At 44.0% G+C, this 21789-nt stretch overlaps 1 protein-coding gene and 1 long non-coding RNA gene across 2 annotated transcripts in view; one reads left to right on the plus strand and one right to left on the minus strand.

Annotated features, from left to right (window-relative positions):
* LOC131881849 (uncharacterized) overlaps positions 1-19476 on the minus strand; it is a 22475-nt gene extending 2999 nt beyond the window's left edge. The window contains exons 1-2 of the mRNA XM_059228834.1: positions 18527-19476; positions 6794-7681 (exon numbers count right to left, since the gene is read on the minus strand). Of these exons, the coding sequence (XP_059084817.1) occupies positions 6794-7140 (347 nt within the window). The 5' untranslated portion in view covers positions 7141-7681; positions 18527-19476. The remainder of the gene's footprint in view (positions 1-6793; positions 7682-18526) is intronic.
* On the plus strand, positions 7673-10700 carry LOC131881851 (uncharacterized). The gene is made up of 3 exons (XR_009373405.1): positions 7673-7841; positions 9418-9585; positions 9859-10700. It is a non-coding gene; the product is annotated as an uncharacterized LOC131881851 (long non-coding RNA).
* Positions 19477-21789: the final 2313 nt, after the last annotated feature.

The following is a 21789-nucleotide window of genomic DNA, read 5'->3' on the forward strand; positions in this document are numbered from 1 at the left end:
GTTCATCCATATTTTGGAAGATTAAGCCAAGAGAGAAGTTTGCCAAGTCTTCCGTCTTTTAAAGTTCCAAATGGCTTCTACGTTTAAGGGAACACTTTTTTTGATGGCCGGAAATAGGCTTTAGTGTTTGAATGTGTCTTTGGCTCCTTCTGCTTTTCCCCATCTCCAATGAGAGCCGGGAGACCCAAAGCTTTGAATGGTGGTATCAATTGAAAGTTTTCCGATAAACTTGAAAGCTGTGGACCACTTCAAACGCTGCCAAGTCCAATATTTTCAAAGCTTTCATGCAAGATTTCTCAAGTAATTTATTGCTTTCGCCCACCACGCATATGGTGGATCCACTGTCGTTATTTAGGCCAATTCTTCCCATGCTAGACATACTTGCCATGATGGCATTTTTGTCCTGTTCAATTTTCGTTCCGCTTTCCATTTGGTCAGTTCAGTTTTCAACAAAACAATCGGAGAAATGTAAAATCAATAAAAGCCACATGGTTTTCTCCATCCACCAGTTTTAAATGATTTAATTAGGCGCCACTTTGATCGATTGCAGTTGCGCTTTCAGTGATTAGTTTTTCTTTAATTTTTCAATTCGCTAAGGAAAAAGCCTAACCAGAAAAATGGAAGACCAAGTTCTTAGTAAAACGCAAAAATGTTTTACGTTCACACAAGAAGAAAATTAGGGACTTTCATATAGGCATATACAGTATAGTTATATCGGTTTCCATTTGAAGAAAGAAATCTACAAAGGGTAGATCTAAATAATACAACCTTTTTCCAAGATTACAAAGATAATGGGCCACCGTTTTCTTGAAAATAAAATTCGCTCCAAAGTCAACGACCCTTCTGTGCTTGGGTTTTCCTACTAGCCCTCTAGGTTTTCGTAAGCAAATCTCCGTCAAACACTTCTTCCATATTTGGATGTCGCAAAGTACGTACTATCGGTCTCATTACTACGTAGGGTTGCATGTTTCAACGACCCATTGCAGGAAATCGAATGCTAAATCGAATGCAAAAACCCTTGGGCTGTTCAAAGGGTGAGCACAAAAAAGGCGTACGTGACTTTTGACTCGAATGAATTGTGTCCGAGAGTCAGTTCATCATCCCAATCTGATGTCAATTGGTCCCTCTCTCACTTACAGCCTCATCGATCATCGTTGAACAGTAACACAGAAGTGAGTCACGCCCCATTTTCTCGCTTCACCTCGTCGCCTTGTCGTACTGCTTGGGGAGGCACTCACTCACTCCCCCTGCTCTCTGCTCAACCCACCCGCTGAAGAGTCGAGAGCCCACCATTGACCCAAAACAGAAATCATGCCATTCAATATCCTAGTCGATCACAACACACCACACACTATACACTAAGTAGTGAAGGTTTTTATTTTGGCCTGATGAGCCTTAGGCGACATGGGTCCACCTCAAGCCAGAAGTCCACCAGAGCCAGTTAGTTAGTTCTAAGGAAATACTTTACTAAAGTAGGTCATTGCTCGATGGGGTAAACACAAACATGCATCCACTCAAGGATCAAGGTTTATTCGGTGGGTTCCGATGCTGTCTGAATGCTAATTACGGTCCAATTACGACATGACGCGAGAGCGAGCCAAGAAGAAGGGTCCCAATCCAATAGTAGATAGTAGTAGTTAGGCTCGATTGCGTGTGGTTACACATATGGGATCCACAGCCTTGATTTCCGGGCCTCACCGAATGCCAAGGATCGATATGTCTCGTTGATTGAAGCAAGCACATGCCCAGTTATATGAATGAAGTCTGTCAATCAGTTCTGGAGGGTTGGTGGATCGAACATTGAGTTCATGTAACAAGCTCGTTCAGACTACGGTAACAAAAAAACACCCACGTAATGGATATTAATGGTCTGGAAATGGGTCAAACCGGAAGAGTTGGGAATTCTCCTTTCTCACGGTTAAGGGTCAGAATCCCCACATTAATATAAAACGCTGAATTTGTACCTTAGTGAGCAAGAAAGTTAAAAATAATAATTAAAGGTCTCAATTTTTCGTAAACACAAATTCCAATTCAGCTGTGTGCTAATCTTTTATTATTTTTTTGGTCTCCCCATAGCGAATCTTGGCCATTGATTGACCAAAAACAAATATGAAACCCTGTAAAGTCTTCCCAAAAAAACCAGGAAAGGCAATGCAACCAAACCTCAAGCTCAATCTAACCATTTCCTCATGGAAATCACAACGATCAAGATGATCACCATCCTACTTCTATCAAGCCTCGATAACAATGCATGAACCCTTTTTTTATTGCAGAGCACGAGTTCCACGAACTGGTACTAAGCTTGATCATGGTAATGACAAAAAGGGCTCCCCGGTTGGTTCCATGTTCCAGAAAATACGGCAAACTTGCCGGGGATAAAAAGTAATCCATGCCAGGGGAAAAAAGGCGGGTGAGGGAGAAACTTTGACCATTAGAGACAACTTAAATGGGTCGAAGCGGGAACGAATAAAAAGTGCTCAAGAACTTTTTTTTTTGTATCACTGAAGGTTCCTCGTCATTGTTCCCCCAATAGTGGTTATGATTGGAAATAAACGTCGGTCTGGCCCAACGACAGACAGCAAGCAGTTCATTAGCGTGTGTTTAAAACCAATTAATTTCAAAAGGACGTCAGTCAAACGTGTTCCACGAACACTTGGAACCCGTGGCTCGCTCAGCACCCCCTTTGGACTCATTTTAATTTCTGCTCCAATGGAAAAGAGGCCACTAGGGAAACTCCAACAGAACCAGCAGTCTGTCAGTCCCCTTGATCTGCGTGAAAGATAAAATAAAAGGTCCTCCTAGGGCAAATTTTCCAAGGCGCTAAACAAAGAGCTTGTCGTGTGCCCTCCGTCCCCTGCCCTCAGATTCAAACTGAGTCGAGGCTCTAAGTCAATAAACGGTCTTTTCCCCTTCATTAACACCCTATTATGAGGACTCCTGGGCCGCCTCGCCGAGTCCGTTGTGTTTGAAACGTTCAATTACAAGAGAAGGGGACTGGAATGGAATGGATTAAGAATTTGGAAATGGAACAAGCCAGGACCTTTTGCACCAAATGGACCGCTCCCATATTTTATCACAATCTCTCCAGGCCCTTTTTTTGGTTGGTCCTTGGAACAGATTTAGTAGAGGGAAAGTCAAAGCAGATCCCCCTCGATGGCAACGAAGATTGCAGCGAAGATTGCAACGGACTGTAAGTCATTGCGGAACGCCTGTATAAAGTGTTTTCTTTACCAAACTGCTCCCAAGTCTCAATCTAAATTCACCCGCAATGGGGACGCAAAGTTTCCCAAGTCTCAAATGCAAATCTACTCGAGCTTTCATCCGTGTGACTTGAACTTTAGAATTCGTCACTCGACTCCCACAGAGATCGTAAGTATTCGTAAGTACAGTCCGTACAGCTCCTCTGCACTAAAGCAACGTTCCTTGATCTAATGTGTCTTGATCTATATATTTCGATTTCTAGGTATGTTTGCGCGTGGGCCTACATCTCATTCATTCAGAAGTAGACGCAGTAACAATAATAGGTCTATGATTTTCTTTTAATATCATTATCTTTGACTATGAAACTACCTCGAGATTCATATTCCTATGTGTAACTCTGTGGCGGGAGCAGTGGGAGCAATTCTGAGGTCGAGAAGCTTCAAAATTTATGCCTCATTTGAAGTCTGCTGATGCGTAAAAGGAAAACAATATTTTAACCCTCTTCCCTTGAATGGGTTACAGGTGCAACGCTTGACAGAAGATGCATCTTCCTGCAAATCATCTTATTCTAAAATGGCTTGAAAGCAGAGGAGGGAGTGTGTCTCTCCAATTCATTTACATATTTATTAAACTCGAAATGGCTTTGTCCGCAAACGTAAAAACGTCGTAGAGCACGAGACTTCAGGTGAGTGACTAAGAGCATAAATTTTGGTGAGTGAGGTTAGAGTAGAGTGGGATGGCTCGGTGACAAATCAAACCCTCTGGGGCTGTTGTTATGATGTTATTGCCGTTTATTGTCTTCTTTCAGATACCAATTATGCACTACAGTTTTGTCAGCAATGACTGTGGCTTTTCAATTTGTTAAAGGGCGCAGTGTTGAAAATGGGCTTAATTTTGAACTACAATAGTAGTTAAAGCTTTCCTGAAGTTTAATGAAAAGTAAAGCATCTTTCACAGGTAAATAGATGGAAAATAGCATTGAAAATAGATCAAAATAGATGTTACTGCATTTGACGCCAAGACAAAAAAATGGACGGTGGCCGAGAGTTCCGGTGCCTATTTCAAAAGTAAGGCTTGAGACACGTCCAACTGTTGCGGATTTTCCGTCTGACCTCTCTTCGAAACAAAAACTTTCGTCTTGGGATGTTTCCGTATCAAATTGGGCGAGCCTTCAGAAACTTGGGAAGCCTGCGACTGTTCAACGTTGTGTTGATTGGTCTGGTTGGTACTGTTACAATGTACTGTGTACGTTGAAAGGCAGTTTAGCAGAACAATTTAATCGATGTCTTGCGTGCCTCTATTTCCGGTTGTGGCTGAAACTCGAGTGCTCAAGACACGCTCGAGCAACAATGTGGACAGACCATTGCGCTTAAACATATACGTATATGCAGTTTCCACTTGGCCCACCTTTTAAAGCATAGTATATTCATTTTGCCTCAGAGAGCTCGCTGGAGTATTTACTCCGCCAATTATGACACAAGCTCGAAACTTGAAAGCAGGTAGGTGTCATGCATGCTATCAAGCTATGAATATGAATGATTATCCAAATCTGTGTCCTCACCCTCACTGGATATTCAAAAGTGGCCATTCAAATCCATCGTTATCAAGCACGTTATGGTGTTCCAGTTTTTATTGTCTTTGCTCAATTTGTTTCCATTGAGAATGCTTGAAATCTCCAAAATTGAGTATATAACAACTCGCATGGGTAATGTTCACCTGGAAATGGCATTTGCAAATGCTGATATTTTCGCCTCTAGATCACATGGCTTTCAACAAGCAGATCTCACCAATTATTATACTTTTCGTATGCAAATGTCGTGCTCTCTCTCCTAAACTTAACCCAACCCCGGCTTGCGTACGTGGGATCAAAGAGAACACTGCACAGGGGGATCTACCGGGTGACAGGAAAGAAACCGGACACGCTAAATTGCGGAGTAAACGTGCACAAAGTTATTAATTGAACATTATCATTCAATTCTTTTATCAACATATTACTCCACATTTCCTCCTCGCTTTTTGACTACGGTCCGAAAACGTCGACGAGCACTTCTGCAGCAGGCATGGACCTCTGTTTCAGGTAAATTTTCCCAAGCTGTTAATAGTTAGTAGGGCTGCCTTGAGATCGGGAAGACTCTTAAAAACTGTCTGTTCCCCTCAGTCTTCTCTCCAGATTTGACTAGATGGCACAGTCCATTGGGTTGAAATCTGTGGAGGAGGGAGGGGTGCCACATTTCCTTACTCAAGACCGAGGAAAGATTTTCCTCGCACCATTCTTGTGTGTTCACCCAAATAATCATTGATATGATTTCTAAAAAAAAATGGCCAATTAGAAAGCAGCATATCTTCTGGTGATAAATTTATGTTTGGTCTCAATAGCAACGATTTTGCTACATTTCTGTCACCCGGTACACTTGAGCACTCGACGATATGATGATACGTTAATCCTTGATCCCTTTCCATTCCCTTGACCATCACCACCACCACCAGAAGCCATAAACATACATTTTCTGTTGCGTGTATACTAAACTGTAATATGGACAAACGACAACGCCGGTCCAATGACTAAAGTGAGATCCTATTTCATTGGAAAGAAACATGTTAGCCTGGATTCAACCATCCTCAAGCACCATTCAAAAGCAAACACACAAAGGCTTTCCTGCCTTCTTTTGGATCAGACACTGCCCGCTTTGAATATACAGTGTACTACGCACTACTCACACACACATACCTATATACGTAGAGGAGTACCACATTATGTTGATGCATGGCATTGAACGGCTCGAATTCATAAGCACAAAGGGGAGAGAGAGAGAGAGAAAGTAAGAAAGGAATTCCTCATCGGGAAGAAGAGGCCCCTTTTCTCGACACTTGCTTGGATAGCTTTGAATAATTGAAAGCCGACGTGGCATTTCCCGCTTTGTGCATAATAATGATGATAATAATAATAATAATAATGGGGTCTCGCAGTTGGCACATGATATAGAGCATGCTTTACATTAAAGTAGGTTTAAAATCTTAAACGGTAAAATGCGATGGCAGTTTTTTAACAGAAAGCATACATCAGGAGGGCATCGATTCTGTTTTGTTTAGGCCTGTTTCGTAGTAAAACCAGAATCAGAATCTTCAGAATGTCTTTCTTTCCCTTGATTCGCGGAATTTTGTATACAGTGGCGTTGAAAATATCTTCCTATCTAGCAATGTAAGTTTCAGCTTGAATGGTGCAAGTTTTAATTTGCTCTTTTGTACACATTCTAGCCTACATTCTATCGACTTCGGAACTCCGATCTTGAGAATGATATTCCATGAGGAGCTAAAATGATGTTTTTGATACCATTAGGAAGACACTTTTTTTGAATGAACAGAATACAATCTGTTAAGCTACATATAGTATGTCGTTTTTCGTGCTCTAAGTTCAAAGCGAAGTTTACACAAGTTCAATGATTCTTGCTCGACTCCAACATCTTAACTAGTTTCGAGAAATCGAGAAAGCCACCTTTCTGGGTTCGAATTCGGGACTCTTTTCTCAGTATTTTTCGTTCTCATTTTCCCGAGAGCGACACTCGAGTCATAATCCACGTTATGATTGCCTCACCTTCGTCCATGGGTGGGTTTGACCTTTTCCTCGACCAATCCACTGATCACGTTGGTTTGAACCTCTTTGACCGTGTATTCAATCCCGGACACTTGTTCCCCATTGTGAAGCCAGAGGATCTGTTCCTGGGGCAAATGGCAGCCCAAGTAGACGGTGGCATTGGCAAACGTGATCAAAAAGTCTGACTGCAAGCTGTGCTTGTGTCGAGTTCGTAATGAGCTCGCACCCAAATTGAAGGACAGGCCTAAAATCAGGCAGTAGGTCAGCCAAAGCAACGGACATTTGGCGCCGAAACGAAATGCAAGTAATAATGGGCTCCTCCTCCTCATCATTGACATCATTGACATCACTGTGTTTGTTTTTCAGAGTAGTTCACGAGGATGAGGCGAGACATGGCGAGAGTGGGATGGAACATTTTCAACAACAAGAAGGAGGCAGAGGGAACACTCACTTCTTTTTTTTTCGTCTTTCTCTTTCCTCTCTTTCTCTTTTCTGCCAGATGTATCACTCGAGATTGACCATGCTGTCACTATTTGTTCCACATTTCTTGCGGGCTCCACAAGAACTCGAAGAACATCGTCTTGTTTGTGATCTCATCGATCGTGCTTAAGATGGTGATTGAACGCAGACTTCCGGCGAACGACGAGCCAACATAAACAAGATCGATCTTGATAATAAAGTTATGGCTGGCGATCTCCGAATCTCATCATGAGTGGGTGAAAACACGCACACACACGCACACACACGCACAGGCACAGGCAGACGGTGCACCTTCGCCCTCTAAAGAGGTCCAAATATGATCTAAAAGCCAAGTTTGTGATGATCCTCCGCCAGGGATGAGCGAGAGAGTGAGGGCGAGAGATTGAGTGCCACCTTCAAATCCGACAGCTGAAAGAAGTGAAGAGAAACATATGTCATTCATTTTTGGGCATTAACTCATGTGGTATGTGGTGGAGAATCCTTGTGCCACTGGCGGAACCACGTCATTCCGAGATGTGCTGGAATGGTTGGGTTTTTTTCCTGTGGCAATAACATGTCATAAACCAAGGTATGTGTGTGTGTTTGTGTGTCCCTGTGATGACATCAGTGAGTAATGGCATTAATCGCTTCACATTAGATCGATTTGTTGGGGGCGGAAGAGAAACGGAAAGAGGAACGGAAAGAGGAACGGAAAGACAAGCGAAAAGCGAGGGCCCAAAGGAACGACGAGGAGGAAAAGAAATTTCTTGAGCAATTGCCATGACTTTCTTCCTTGGGCCATTGCTCTCCTCATTATCTTGATGAGATCGCTCAGCTCTCTGGCTCCCCATTTCCCTCCCTCTGGCCTGAATGGGTTCAACAATGAGCATAGTTGGCGCATTCTTAGACCCAATCTTGGTTCTTGACGGCATTTTGGACCTAAGCCGATCGATTTTATCTCGTTCGACAAACATGTGTTTCTTCATTTCTGACACATTCCATGTCACACCAGCGCCTAAGCACTACGGTATAGTTATTGCACTTCGTTCGCACAACAGCCATTTTTGTAAATGTCCACTCCATTCCAATATTGAGTGTACCACGAAGTTTTGAAAGTAATGCAATTTATCGGACCCCAATCTTGGTCGCCCTCAATTGTATGCCTTGCCTATAACCCCTCCCAGTATTGCAGGATTTGGGCCAAACTTTTCTTTTTACCTCATGCACTTTATCGTATCTGTACTCGTTTCTTGAGTAATCATAGCTCGGCATTTGGTAGGGTGACGATTGTGCGCCACATGAGCGAGTTTCAATGCACTTTTCCTCGCACCCAACTCAAATTTGAAAGTGTCATTCTAGTAGTACGTGCAGTACACAATACCCACTACGGCTCAAGGGCTTGTTCAATTGATGGATGATGAACTCAGGGCCGGGGGCCGCATTCCACCAACGACAGACAGGATCACGTTGCATTAAGAATTTAGTTGCATTTGCTTTACTGTGCGAAAAGGAAGGGAAGGAAATTAGCGATGGCTTCAAAAAACGAAGTTTTTGGATCATGCTCCAAAGGACGTTTCGGAATGTTTTGGTCATTTCGAACAATTCATATGCGGAATCTTGCTTCTGTTTTCGTTTGCTAACAATTGATTCTCCTTTTGTAGTTTTGTTACAAAATTGGGATAATTTTTCGTACCTCTTCAGAAAGTATAAAGAATCGTCAAACTGAAATGTCATTGGAACCCCCGATAATTGACGGTCAATATCCCGAATGTTTCAATTTTTGCCCATTATATTTCCGAAGAGCGGTGCCATGTGCTCTCTATCATATTATTGTCCTCCGTCGAAAATTGAAGCATATGAGAGCTCAATCAGTTAGGAAATCTTGTGGATTTCTCGGGCGGAAAGTGATAGGTTACTTTGCGAACTATTTGATCTCATATCCAAAGCTGGCTGACCTGACTTTGTAGATATATTGCTTCACCAAACTACGTGATTACATTTTTCGAACTAATTAGTATTGGAACTAATCAAGATATGGACATTGAAACATTTTGATGATTGATTGGTTTAGATGTGGATGGACTTACTGGGACACTCAAACCCAATATTGGAAGTGACTGACGAGAACAGCTCTGGAAATGTAGGTACATCATGTTCTCTTCAAGGTGCTCTCGAATCTAAGTTTGTATCAGGATGACAATGAGTGGAAGTTACTCATGTATTCCCTTCGGAGTTTCTGCCTGAATTGACTACGAAATTGGACTCGCTTCTTGGATCTTCGTTCTCTTTCCGAAGGAACTTGGAAGTTGATCTCGACCAAGACACACTTGACGGTACGTATTCATTCATTTCGTTCGTGGCCCATTTTTTACGAGTTAGTCGGTTGATTTATTGCTTTCGGAACAATGAAATACCCAAGAGACTTTTCCATTTGTCTTTTACCAAGGGAAGAGTAAAGTTAGGGCCCTTTTTTACTCTTGAACGAATAAAGAAATCCTTATTATTGTTCTCCTACATTTAGGTTGTCTATGCGTAGCTCTTGGAAGTTGATCAATATCTCATTTCAAATCAATCCTCTAATTGAGCTTTTCTCCGTTGCCCTTCAGATGTTCAAAAAATCGGTGGAGAGCATGATAATTAAAAATCATCATTCAAATCTAGATGTTCGTATGAAAATGTATTCAGTTTCCGTAAAAAGAGATCAACGCTCATCATGAATCTCAGTCCAAAATTAAGCATAATGGATCGGTGGCTCCTTTCTTTGAGCATCAGTGATGCGAAGATTGGCTTGAAAGGGTTGATAATTCCATTCATTCGTTCCAAAAGCCACTTGTTTGCTTTTCAGTCGAGCATAACTGATGTTCTCCAAAGCAGAAACAGATTGACCCCACCAAAAGAGCCTACTACGGAGAGGAGCCCCAAAATGGCGTGGCTCTCAAATATGTGACCCGTCAATTCGTCTTTCACCTTTTGACGTTCGTTAGGGCCCATTGTGAACGAGAATGGCCAAAGTTGAGCAGCCTTTAGCTCAGCCTGACAAAGTCACTTTGTAATTCAATCACCCACTCTGTACCGTATATGTAGGTAGAAGTGGAACTACATTGTAGTAGTACTCGTTGTTGTCGACTCGAGAATATTTGCCCTTTCTGGCAAACTCGACAACTTTTCGGGCACACAAGTCGAGAACTTTGTCCCTGGGACGTCGGACACGCACATCAATTCTATTTGAGCTTTGAACAACGGCAATAATGATAACAATAATGATGATGATGGTAAGAACGAACAGATGACCGCCAAGAGCCAACCAACGAGGGTTTGGCTTTTTGAAGAAAATACGACCCACTCGTACATTTGTATATTTTGAGTCCGAAATGATGGCGACGCACTCAGCAAAACTGGGCATTGTCGAGGTGTGTAGTGGTATTCTCTTTGGTGTGATCCTTCGCATAAAGTGAAATACATATGTACACAACATGGAGAACATGAGAGTAAAGGTGGAAAACAAAGACAAAGAGAACAAACGAGTCCGCTTGACGAGTAGGAACGAACGGTGGGGAAAAAGCGATTTGTCATTAACTATGCGAGTCTTCATCACAATCGCCGTCGCCGTCGTCGTCGCCATCGTCGTCGTGGTCGTCTTTGTTGAATGCATGTTGTCTCATCCACAATCCACTGAACTGGCTCACTCGTGTGCGGAGTCATAGCCGGAGTCGTGAGTGGAGTCGCCCGACCAAGAAGTCTTCCTCAATTTCGTGGATTGGGATACTACACACTACTTAGATAGAAGTACGACTCACACTCAACCGAGTCTTGTGCACTTCCTCTCATTCTTGGATGCCATGCAAAGCGACACAGACGGACCAGCCAGTATGTAGTTGAGAAACTATTTTCAACATCCGAGACGACGTAAAATTCCGCTCATTCTGGCCGGTTAATGGTCTTATGCTAATGAAGCTATTAGCTACTTCCACAATATCGACCCAAGGATGAAATGACCCCATTGAATGCCCCACACCCCTATTTTCAATTCCTCGCCAACTCCATTCAAGAATTGGGCTCAGCATACTCTACGCTCTTCGAATGGAATTCAGCTTCCAATACGATGGGATGGGCGGTACGATGTCAACTCGTGAAAACATCACAAAGTCATTTGTCGAGGTCTCGTCCTGGTTTTACAATACGATATACTGTAGAGAACACCGAGGGCAGGATAATCGCTGCCTCACCCCTCTGCCCATTGCTAGATTCATTCCTTCTCCTTGTCAGCTTTGGATCTGGGATCTCGGCAAGCGACATTTGATCGTAATGTAATGATATCAGGATTGGACATCAAGATATGAAAATGGACGATATGAGAGTGAGCTGGGGGAAACCGAGGAACCAAGACCAGGGACCAGTGGACTTGCTAAGGCTTCTCGCCAGCCTTTCCTCGTCCTCCTCTTTCTCCTCTCACTCTTGCTCCTTCTTACCCTCCCCTCCTCGTCTTCTTCCTCTTTCTCTCTCTAGCAGTACTTGTCGATTCCCAAGTGACCAAGATATGATAAAGCTAGGCTTGGCCATTTCCGCATCCGCCTCCGAGGAAACTCATGGACAAAGTCAGCTCCATGTTTTTGTTGATTATTGGACTGACAACTCGTGAAGGAAAACGAGGTCTCGATTTCCTTTCCCGGGCTCCACATTCGCTATCCAATCTACGTACAGTATGCCTTCTACGCATTTCCGCATTCGTTTGGGACAGAGACCAGGGAGATCGTAATGGGAGATCCTCGTAAATTCATGGATGACTCCATGGCCTCTGATCCAATTAGCCAGATCCTCCGTTTTAGTTTGACTTTTTATCTCGCCTTTCCCGACGCCAGTGGGAAACTTATCGCCCAAAACTCTGCGCACTCTTCAGTTCCTTTCAATCTGGGGAGGAGAGATAACGGCATTGGTATCTGTATCTGTATTGGAACAAAGCGGCGGGTCAACCAGCGAGGAAACGAAGAATGATTCGCTTAAACATGGCGTAACTTTTATGATTTATATATTGCACCCCTTTGGCCGCAAGAAAAGTTCCTTTTCACTTTCTCACTCATCCCTTGGCCAACCATAAAGGAACAACCAAAGGGTATAAAACCAATGCCAAAAGAGGCCATTTGACTTCTTCCCCTCATATCCGGGTCTTTGTAGACGAACTCATAGAATGAGGGTCAGGGGGAAATATCCATGCTTGAAGGATCAGATTGGACGAAGTCCCATGACCCTTCCAACAGCTACAGAGGGGCCACCATTTTACAAATGTTCAATAACTGAACAAATATCTTCTTCAACTTGACGATTTTGGGATCCAGAGTCTGATTAGAGTGCCTCTCATTCTAACAAAAACGGAAGAGATGGATTAAAAACAATAGATATAGTATTGAACGTTCTTCACTGACTGATTAGAACAAATCGGTCACGATCAGAAGGCCCATTGGATTTACTTTTCTAGTGCGAATTCCAAATACCATTAAGTGATGACCGTCAAATTTGACCCCAAATCCGTTTTAGCTCCAACAATCAGAACCTCGAGGTAATAGATTCATATATGCCATGATCAGATGAGGATGGATGAGCATATATAAAGTAAATGAAGAGGAGGAGGTTCCGATCAATGGATCACTTTTGGGGCTCCAATTATTCATCATCCTTTCATCGCTTCTTGGCTTCCCAATGTCAAACAAGAGCTAAGGAATCGAGGGCAAGGCCTTTCCAAGGGTCTATGTAGATCCCCCCCCCCGACACTGGTTTGCGGTTGATTTCGAAGGTCGAAGAGGAATCCTCTGCAGTTACTGAAACCCATTGGGAGGTCCTAGTGCCCAGCCAGCGAGCTCCCCAGGCCAAAACGAGTTGATCCCCGACCACGTCGTGCCAAATAAATACGCATGATTGAGCATTGGACATCCATGGCAAACTGGTTGGCTCAACTTGAGCCTTGGCCTAAAAATAGGCCTTTGGCAGGGCATACAAATTAGAGGGGAAAACAAAAGTCATGTCAGAGCAAACTCCAAGTAACCCAAAATGCATATGAGATCCAGCCTCGCCGTTGAGCATTTGTTTCCGAGCTCTATTGGTGAAGGCACCATTTCCCATGACTTTTGAAACTCCCTGTACGAAGAAAAAGCCAGGGCCGAGTGATGGAACGACCTTTGAGTGGGACAAGATCCACTTGGTTCAAGCCTTTTGCCGAGGCTCAAGGTATTGGAGCGTGGTTGAACGGGGGAGCGAAGGGCGCCGAAAACGGGAACCCCTACATAATGTTCAAAGAGACCAATACTGAAGTGCCAGGTCGGTGAGTTCCCATTAACCAGGGCACATGAATGAATGGAGTTTCCTTTCCGATATTTTTTGGGTGAAGAATCTAGGAACATTTTCTTGCCAATCAAGCTCCAGGAACAGAAAGCAGTCTAGACTTTCGGTGTTATCTGCATTGTATTTGTCTTGGACTTGGAAGTGAGAACCAGAGTCGAGACGCGAACGTAAAGAGGGATAGTGGGGATCATGTGGGAGGAGGTGCCTCGTCTTGAAACAAAGATCCTCCTTCACCAAGTCTGGTGAATATATGGGATATCTCGGTCCATATGATTTAGTTCCTTTTGCAGCCAAGCAATGTGTTTGTGATTGTGGTGAAGTGGAGCCCAAATAAACCAACCAGCTATCGTTTCCATCCAACCCAAGAGAGAGACACAAGATCTTGACGTCTGAACGAACGTTGGACGGCTTGATATTTCTCATTTATATGTTTGCCATTCATTCGGCATTGGATCGCTTTATCAAACACAGGGCCAATTTATATGTTTAGAGGACCGTTCGCTCAAGCCCCTAATACCAAAGATTAGTTCATTAATCCCAAGATCTTATTCCATTCCTTTGAGTTTAGTGAGCATGGCCTTCTATTTTTGCTATCGTTGTTTTTCATGCTGGGAGTACTACGTACATACCAGCTGAGACCAGAATAAGAGAGAGATGAAGAGTGCGGGAAAGAAAAAAGTTGAAGCTTTGGCCTTTTTTGTAGGTCCCTGGTGGCCAAGTCGTAATCAAGTGAATGGACATCAGAGAAAAGGAGCTAGCACATTGTCATTTCCTCGCCTCACTCACACCATCATTCTTTTATCTCATGGTTCACCGTTTTCCACCTAACCGAATAAGCACTTTAGCCTCCCACAATTTAGGGGGCTAAATTTTGAACCGAGACATTCTAAGCTGCAATGCAGTAGAAAAACAGTAGTTACTATAAATTGAAGCAATTTCCTTTGCAAAGAAAAACCAAGCCATGGAATGGATCATCTCCTCCTCTTTTTGGCAAAATATCGTCGATAATGTGGAAGGCCTGGATTGAAAATGTTCCAGACCTGCAAGGTTAGTGGGGCTCTTTTTTGTTCTTTTCGTACACCTACGAGTACAGTGGCAATGGCAAAGGCTGGTTAGAATGCTCCCTCGATTTTGAACGGAATCCCTTTTGGGCTGATCTTTATCCCTAGATTTGAGAGGAACCAGGGAAGTGGGAAAACCGGGACCTTTCCAGGGAAAATGGACTCTAAGCGAGTAATCTAATTCATACGAGGACCCCGTTACGCTTATGGACTGGGCACAAACCATTTTTGACTCTTCATTTCAAATTGATGACCTCCATCTCAAACTCTTACCAGACAGGACTTCATTTAGAGAGTGATCGGTTCATACCAGAGATGACTTGAGACAAGACACTTGAGACATTGGAAACCACGGAGAGACCCTGCGATTAAGCTGGCCCAGAACCCCGATAGAGGGGCTCATTCCCTCCTGGATGAAGCTTTAGTATGACCGAGGTCGATCTTCATGAAGTGACCTGCATAAGTGGGGTCCCTGGAAAAAGGACCACTAACCGCGAGCTAGAAGAATGTCCTTGAAACGAAATTGGTAGGACTACATCGCTTCTTACTTCCAATCCGAGATAATCTAGGGTCCGGCGGCACTTTGAGTCGTTTCCCCACCAAAACGCCGCCAACAACCATAGGGGGTTACCGGGTCTGTATATTAATTGACTACGGCGTGGAAAGTGCACTACAGAAGAAAACTTTGTGCGCTTGGTTTTCATGAACAGATGATTACCGCTGAAAGGTCCAGGTCCAACTTTTGGGTTTGGCATTAGTGCACCTACAGGTAGGTTGCCTATACAATTTTCACTTCCCACCCCTTTAGGCATCCTCTCTGAGGGATCCGAGATTCTAATCAGCTCATATTATTATTGCCAGCAAGTCCCGTGCCTGGACAGAGGGGCAAGTCACTCTTCGCCAATATATATGGCGTTGATCCAGGCAGAGACAGGATAAGTTTTCAAAAAAGTCAGAGTACCTTCGCTTGCCTCAAAATGAGTGGCGAGTACTGAGTGCATGCACTAACCCAGTATCAATCCAAGTCTAAGTAGAGATGAGTCGAGTAGCTTGGTCCAATAAGGTAAGCCTCTAAAAGTTGGTTCATGGAAATTTTCCGGCTGAATACTGATGACATTAGCAAGAAGCAAAATTAGATTATAGGTGTAAAAGATACAACTAAACTCCTCCAATCAGAAATTGGCAATATCATAATTTTGGCATGATGGTTTCCGTTTCATTGAAAAGAGGCTTAAATAGCCATATTCAAAAAAAGTTTGATTCAAAATGTACAAACAAATCAATGTGTCTTTGACACTCACTGAAATTTTTAAGCATCTGTTAAAAAGTCTTTAAAATTGAACCACAAGAGTGAGCCGAATCAAGCCCCGTCCGATCTCTAATTTCTGGCACCCTATTCCTATTCCTTGCGATTTCCCGCCTAAGGGCAACTTAAAGGAGCGGTGTCGGAGTAATGATACAAGAGTAATGATGATGTTTTCAGGCGTAGAAGCCTTTCATTCTGAGCAAAACATCCATTCATGTCTCTCTTTCTCGAGCTGAAAGGAATGGGTCAGGCCGAAACACGAAATTTCACTTCACCCAACCATCCACCCATTATTTATTGCCAGTTCATAAATATTGCCAATTCCTTTTGCTTGTCTTTCCCCCAGAAAGCCATTTTCTTAAGCTTTTCAACACACGCGGACTCGGCAAGAAGTGCCTTACGCACATGATTATCATCTTGACTGCAAAGTTTCTGGGACTCGGTTTGCCACAACAGATGGCTGGTTGTGGTGCCATTAAAAAAAAGATAATTGGGCTCGACTGGCTCAGTTGATATTCACCATCCGGTCGAAAATCGTCATGGCGAGGGATGCGGATGCATCTTTCGCGGAAGCATGGCTGCTGGCTGCATTTTGCATCATCTTGACATGACGAAGCGCTCCCAATCCGAATTCCAATCAGTGTCAGAAGAAATTAAGGGCGTTGGCAAATGACGATGGAACGTGTGAGGGACGAGATTCTTTCTTGAGAGGCAGGTAGGCTGATGGACGCGGTCACCGCACAAAAAGCCACGATTTAATCAAGGGAATCAAGGTCCTAAAGCTCTCTCTCTCTCTTGAGCACATACTCACACACAAAGTATAATCATCAAGCGCTAGAATTCCATCTCTCCCCATTCTCCAGCCTAAGGGGGGTCGATGAATTCGTGAAGTTCGGATAAAGCCGTTTTGAGTTTCATGATGACGACTCACTCAGGGCCAACCCTCACAATTTCAAAGGAATCAAGTGGGCAACAACTGTTTGGCGAAAGAGCTCGTCATAGGAAACTAATCATGAACCTGGATTGAGAGAAACAAAGCCATCGGGATTGGTCACAGGTTCCAGCGAATTACAGCCATTTATCCGGGCTAATCCCCCGCTTTTCGTAGCACATTTCTCACTCATTAGAAATCACTTCATCACACGCCTTGTCAGATTCATCATGAACAACAAAAACGCAAAAACGAGCTTTGGACACACGTTTCTGAAACTTTTCAAATCTCGGTTGACCAATGCAGTGTGTCCCGCAATATTCAACCCACTCCAATCCCCGAGAGAGCCGTCAACGAAGGTGATCTACACACTCACTGAGGTCGCTCATTCCGCTCTAGGAGGGTGGCTCGAGATAGGCAGGATTTCTTTTTTATAATCACGAGACACAAATCTCTCGGAGTGTCTCCAGGCTTTTCATAATTCAGAACATTCCATTAACCAAAATGAGACGGTGTCTGCCCAGGTCTAGTCATCCAATGGCGCATAGGACTGATTCGCAGGGGTCTTCTTCTTTTTCCTGCTCCTTGTCGTCTTTCTTCCATCCATCCAGGATTACCTAGCTTAGCATGATGAGCGATGACATTCCGAGAGAAGTCACCACCCGCTTCAAGCTTCACGGGGACTGCGAGGTGGCGAGAGTGGAAAACGAGTGGAAAATTCAATTCCCTGAAAGCTGTTTTTGAGTCTGAGGTGGGACTTGGGCAAGAATGTTTCATATTTTGCCTTGTGCCGTGATTAATGGATTTTCTATCACCTACCAAGCTGCTATTAGTTGATAGCACTGCCCCTGACCAATCCGAGAGCGTCATTGGTCATAAATCAACCCACGTCCTGCTCAATTGAGTTGATGGAAGGAATTTTATAGCAGACACTCGCACACACAATAGGCAAATTGATTGGAAAATATTTTTTTCCATCTCCTGTCAAGCTTTATTGCGTGGGGAATGAGGTTCCAAAAGATCTTTGAAAGTGCCACATATTGGGAGTGAAAGAAGGTGAACACAACTCAGTTAGTTAGCCGGACGGCATGAATTTGCATGTGAACTTCCCATTCGCAACGCTTGTTTGATGGTCTCTAACTTGGAAATTGGCGGAAACGCGAGGAGAGCTTCCCAAATGGCGTCTTGTCACAGCAGCCTAATTCGACTTCCAGGGCCACTTTCAACGACCATTACGGTCTTACCCTGGCACCTTCGGGCTAATCAACTCCTCACAATTTTTTCTCTCACTCTTACTCTCTCTCTTACTGTTCATCGTTCCCAAGCATTCAAATAGTACAACAAAGTAAGTGAATGAATGTAGGGCATTTGTATGAATTATTGATTGCCATTCTCGTTTTTGTGCTTCTTTGCCCTCCACTCCGTTTTTTGCTCATTCAATTGTCCTCTGTCAGGGGCTCTCTGGGCCAAAGATGATTGAATGGCCTTTGGGCTTCATGGAAATTGTGTCCCATGCAAGAGGAGACTCGCTTTTTGGGAGTTGTCGTCGTGAATTGTCATTCCCATTCATTGCCAGTCACTCTTTACAAAAATGATTGGTGCATTATGGGGTGACTCGAATTCTAAATCTAACCCGGTCGTACCTTGTTGTGAAAACTTCCTGAGGATTTGTTTCTTGTTTCGATTAATTGTATGGGGATAAGGGTGACAAAAATCGTTGATAAGAACACACAAGCCCACTGGAAAACTTTTAATTGGAGCCTCTCTTGGTTGGAAAACAGGTTTCCCACTTGCATTTGAAAGGCTAACTTCAGGCAAGATCTTTGACAAGATCCTCAGATAGCCGGGTAATTGATGGTTAGTCACTTTCTAGCACCATGCCTGGAGGGTCAGCATTTTTCACAATCATTTTTGGGAGTGTAATGGGCCTCTAAATATGTGGAGACTGTCCCTCTAACACCCACTAAAACTTCTTTCCTAGCAGGATCCTGATTGAAATGAAGACACTTTGAGACGTTCTATGGAATCCTCTTCTTCCCTCACTTCAGATCACTTCACTTCATGGGGGGGGGTTCCAAAAGGCTCAACATCAGCAATTCTCTTTGAGTCGTGTCCCTTGTGATGATTTGGATTTTTTTTTTCGCTCAGTCTCCCTCAGATTTGAGTCAACCCAACTGGGTTCTTAAATGGTCCCCATGAAATAGTCCTTCAAGTTCAGGTCTCCCAAACACTTCATAGACAACAAAATAGACCACACTCCGCTTGGAAAAAACACTCGAACGGACTGACTAACGTGAGTCGGGATCAGTTCGTGAACTGAAACTCCACAACAAAAATCGAGCGACGAGCAGACGGAGAAGGAGCGAATTCCGGGCGAGAGCGTCCAAGCCTCTCGTGGTGGAAACGAGTCTGCTCATCACTGGAGTTCAAAGGAATACTACAATCCTCGAGTTGTTCGAGGAGAAGCCCTCCTTGCACAAGAGGAGCGCTGCGAGCGAGATCTTTTGGACAGACTATGGAGTTCTTGCATGGGCAAGAAGGAAGACATGGAGACTCGTCAGAAGAGTCAGTGTACCCGTGTACCAATGTACCAGTCGACGAAGAACATGACTCCAGATTGGAGGGCCAACGAGTATATATTGGGGTTCATCAATGCACTTCGACTCCATCCCGGAGAGAACTGGCCAAAGGACCCTAACATCTGTATCACGGAGAGAGAAAGAGAGAGAGAGCCAAAGAGTACAAGGGAAAGAGAGAGGAAGAAAATGAGGGGCCAAGAAAGACGCCCCCTGTCTCGAGGACTCATGAGAAGTTCCATATCCAGACCAGGGATGCTGGAATATTCCAATATTCAATTCGAGCACATAGAACGAGAGGGCGAAACCTTCTCAGTATCTATTTGGCCCGGCAATTCGGAGGCCATGACAAAGCAAAGTAGGTTTCATGTGGAAATCGAGATATGTCCAATGACTCTGTTAGTTGATCAAAAGAATGTCCCTCGGAGGTTTATGTTGGAAAGTCGTTGGTTGTCAGATTTACAGTCTGGCTTCAGTTGCATTCCTCATTCCTCGATCCTCGTCCTTCTCTCCTTGTTCCTCGTTCCCTGTTCCTCTGCGTCGCTTTGGAAGGACAGCAATTGTTTCAAATTCAACTTGTGCGACACGACATTTCAGTTCAGACAAAGGAACACGAACGGCGTCCCTGGGGGAATGGTTTGAGGCTCAGTCAACGGAGGGAAGGAAGGAAGGAAGGAAATGGCGAACTTGGTCCCACTTCCATTCGAGAATTTCGCCGTCTCTCTCCAATCGGTTCGTGCCCACTCAGCTTCCGGATGAGCCGCGAAGCCACACCCACACCCACATCCACACTCGCTCTGGGAGACACAGACACAGACAGAGAAAGAGAAAGAGAGAGGGTTGGTTGGTTGGTTGGTTGGTTGCAAACGACCCATTCAGATGGAAGCAATTTCTAGTCACAGAGGATGAAAAAAGTCGTAAAGCGGATTCTTGAAAGTCATCCTGGCCTCTGAACAAGTGACAAGAGTCAGAAGTCCCTTTTCCCAAACGCCCATCCGAGATGAATGTTTCAGAGCAAGGAACAACACACCATTGGATTGGGTTGGCTGTCTGGCTGTCTGGCTGGCTCACTCTTCCTCGATCATCCGAGGATTCGAGATTCAAAACCTGCACTCCAGAGCCGGTTTATTGATGTTTGGAAGTTGTCCTCTTATCCTCGCCTCTGCTTGCTTGTCCGTCCCCCTTATCTTATGTTACTTCTTCTTTGTCGGAATGACTTCGAAAGAGCTCATCTCTCAAACCTTTGTCTTGGTCTTCCATCTCCAACAGAGACATCGTTCCCCGAACGCTGAGAAAGAATCTCTTGAGCTCGAGGTCCCGCTGAGGGAAAGGCACTGGCGATTTATCAAAATGTAGCATCATCTCATTCCGGACGCGGCACCGACCAGTCGAGAGCAAAAAACAGAGCGACAACCATATTGTCATACTGCCGAGGCTTTTTGTTGATCTCACGAATAAACACGAAATGTTCAAGCGCGTGGTCTAGTTCCAGCAACTAGAAATGTTACTCGCTCATTTTGCTTACGATTATGTCTCAACCATTAGACAAGCTATCAATAAAGAGTTCTCGGGTAGCAGGGCTCTAAAATAACTTCATAACGACGACACCCTCGGCTACCATCAATTCTTGAGGTCAAATTGATACCTGCTCTTGAGCATAGAGTTTTTCATCTTAGAGCGGTCTAAAGTTGTGCCCGTCTCTTTCGGACACGCACATTATTGCTCACCGCTCAGCAATATTACATTTTAAGCGTGGACAAATATTGCTAGGTGATTAAATACTACAGATGAGAAGCTACAACAATGCACCACTCAACCAGTTGAAATTTATCCTTGTCGAAAGCTTCTCTTCGTCTAAAACATCTACTATATCATAAACGTTTTCCCAGAGCGCCCCGAAAGATGAGCCGTTTGAAATTGGCCTCTAGGGCCCTGTACGTGATCTGTTACCTGGCCAAGATGACAGTCCTACCTTGGTAAAGGATCCATCGACCATTAAGTAGCTCTTCCCAGATTTGATAAATCATATCCTAAAAGCTAACGGTTTGAGTATCTACTGTACGTACATGCCCGCAATATATCTGGCCGTGGTATGGTGTTTCCAAGGGGAAACCACCCCATTGAACATTGAAATCATGCTGCGTGGTCGCCGGCATCGTCTCGCATCATTCCGTGGTTCTAATTGAGGTTCTGCATGCACTGTTGGATTGTGCACTACGTACATAGTAGGGCAGGAGAGAACCAGTCGTCACAGAGCACGAGGGGAACTCACGTAGCACTATTGGGCATACTACTGTCAATGTTGTATGGACTTCAGAAGGATACAAAGG

This window comes from Tigriopus californicus, chromosome 6 (genome assembly GCF_007210705.1).
Source record: "Tigriopus californicus strain San Diego chromosome 6, Tcal_SD_v2.1, whole genome shotgun sequence".
Taxonomy (NCBI): Eukaryota; Metazoa; Arthropoda; class Copepoda; order Harpacticoida; family Harpacticidae; genus Tigriopus; species Tigriopus californicus.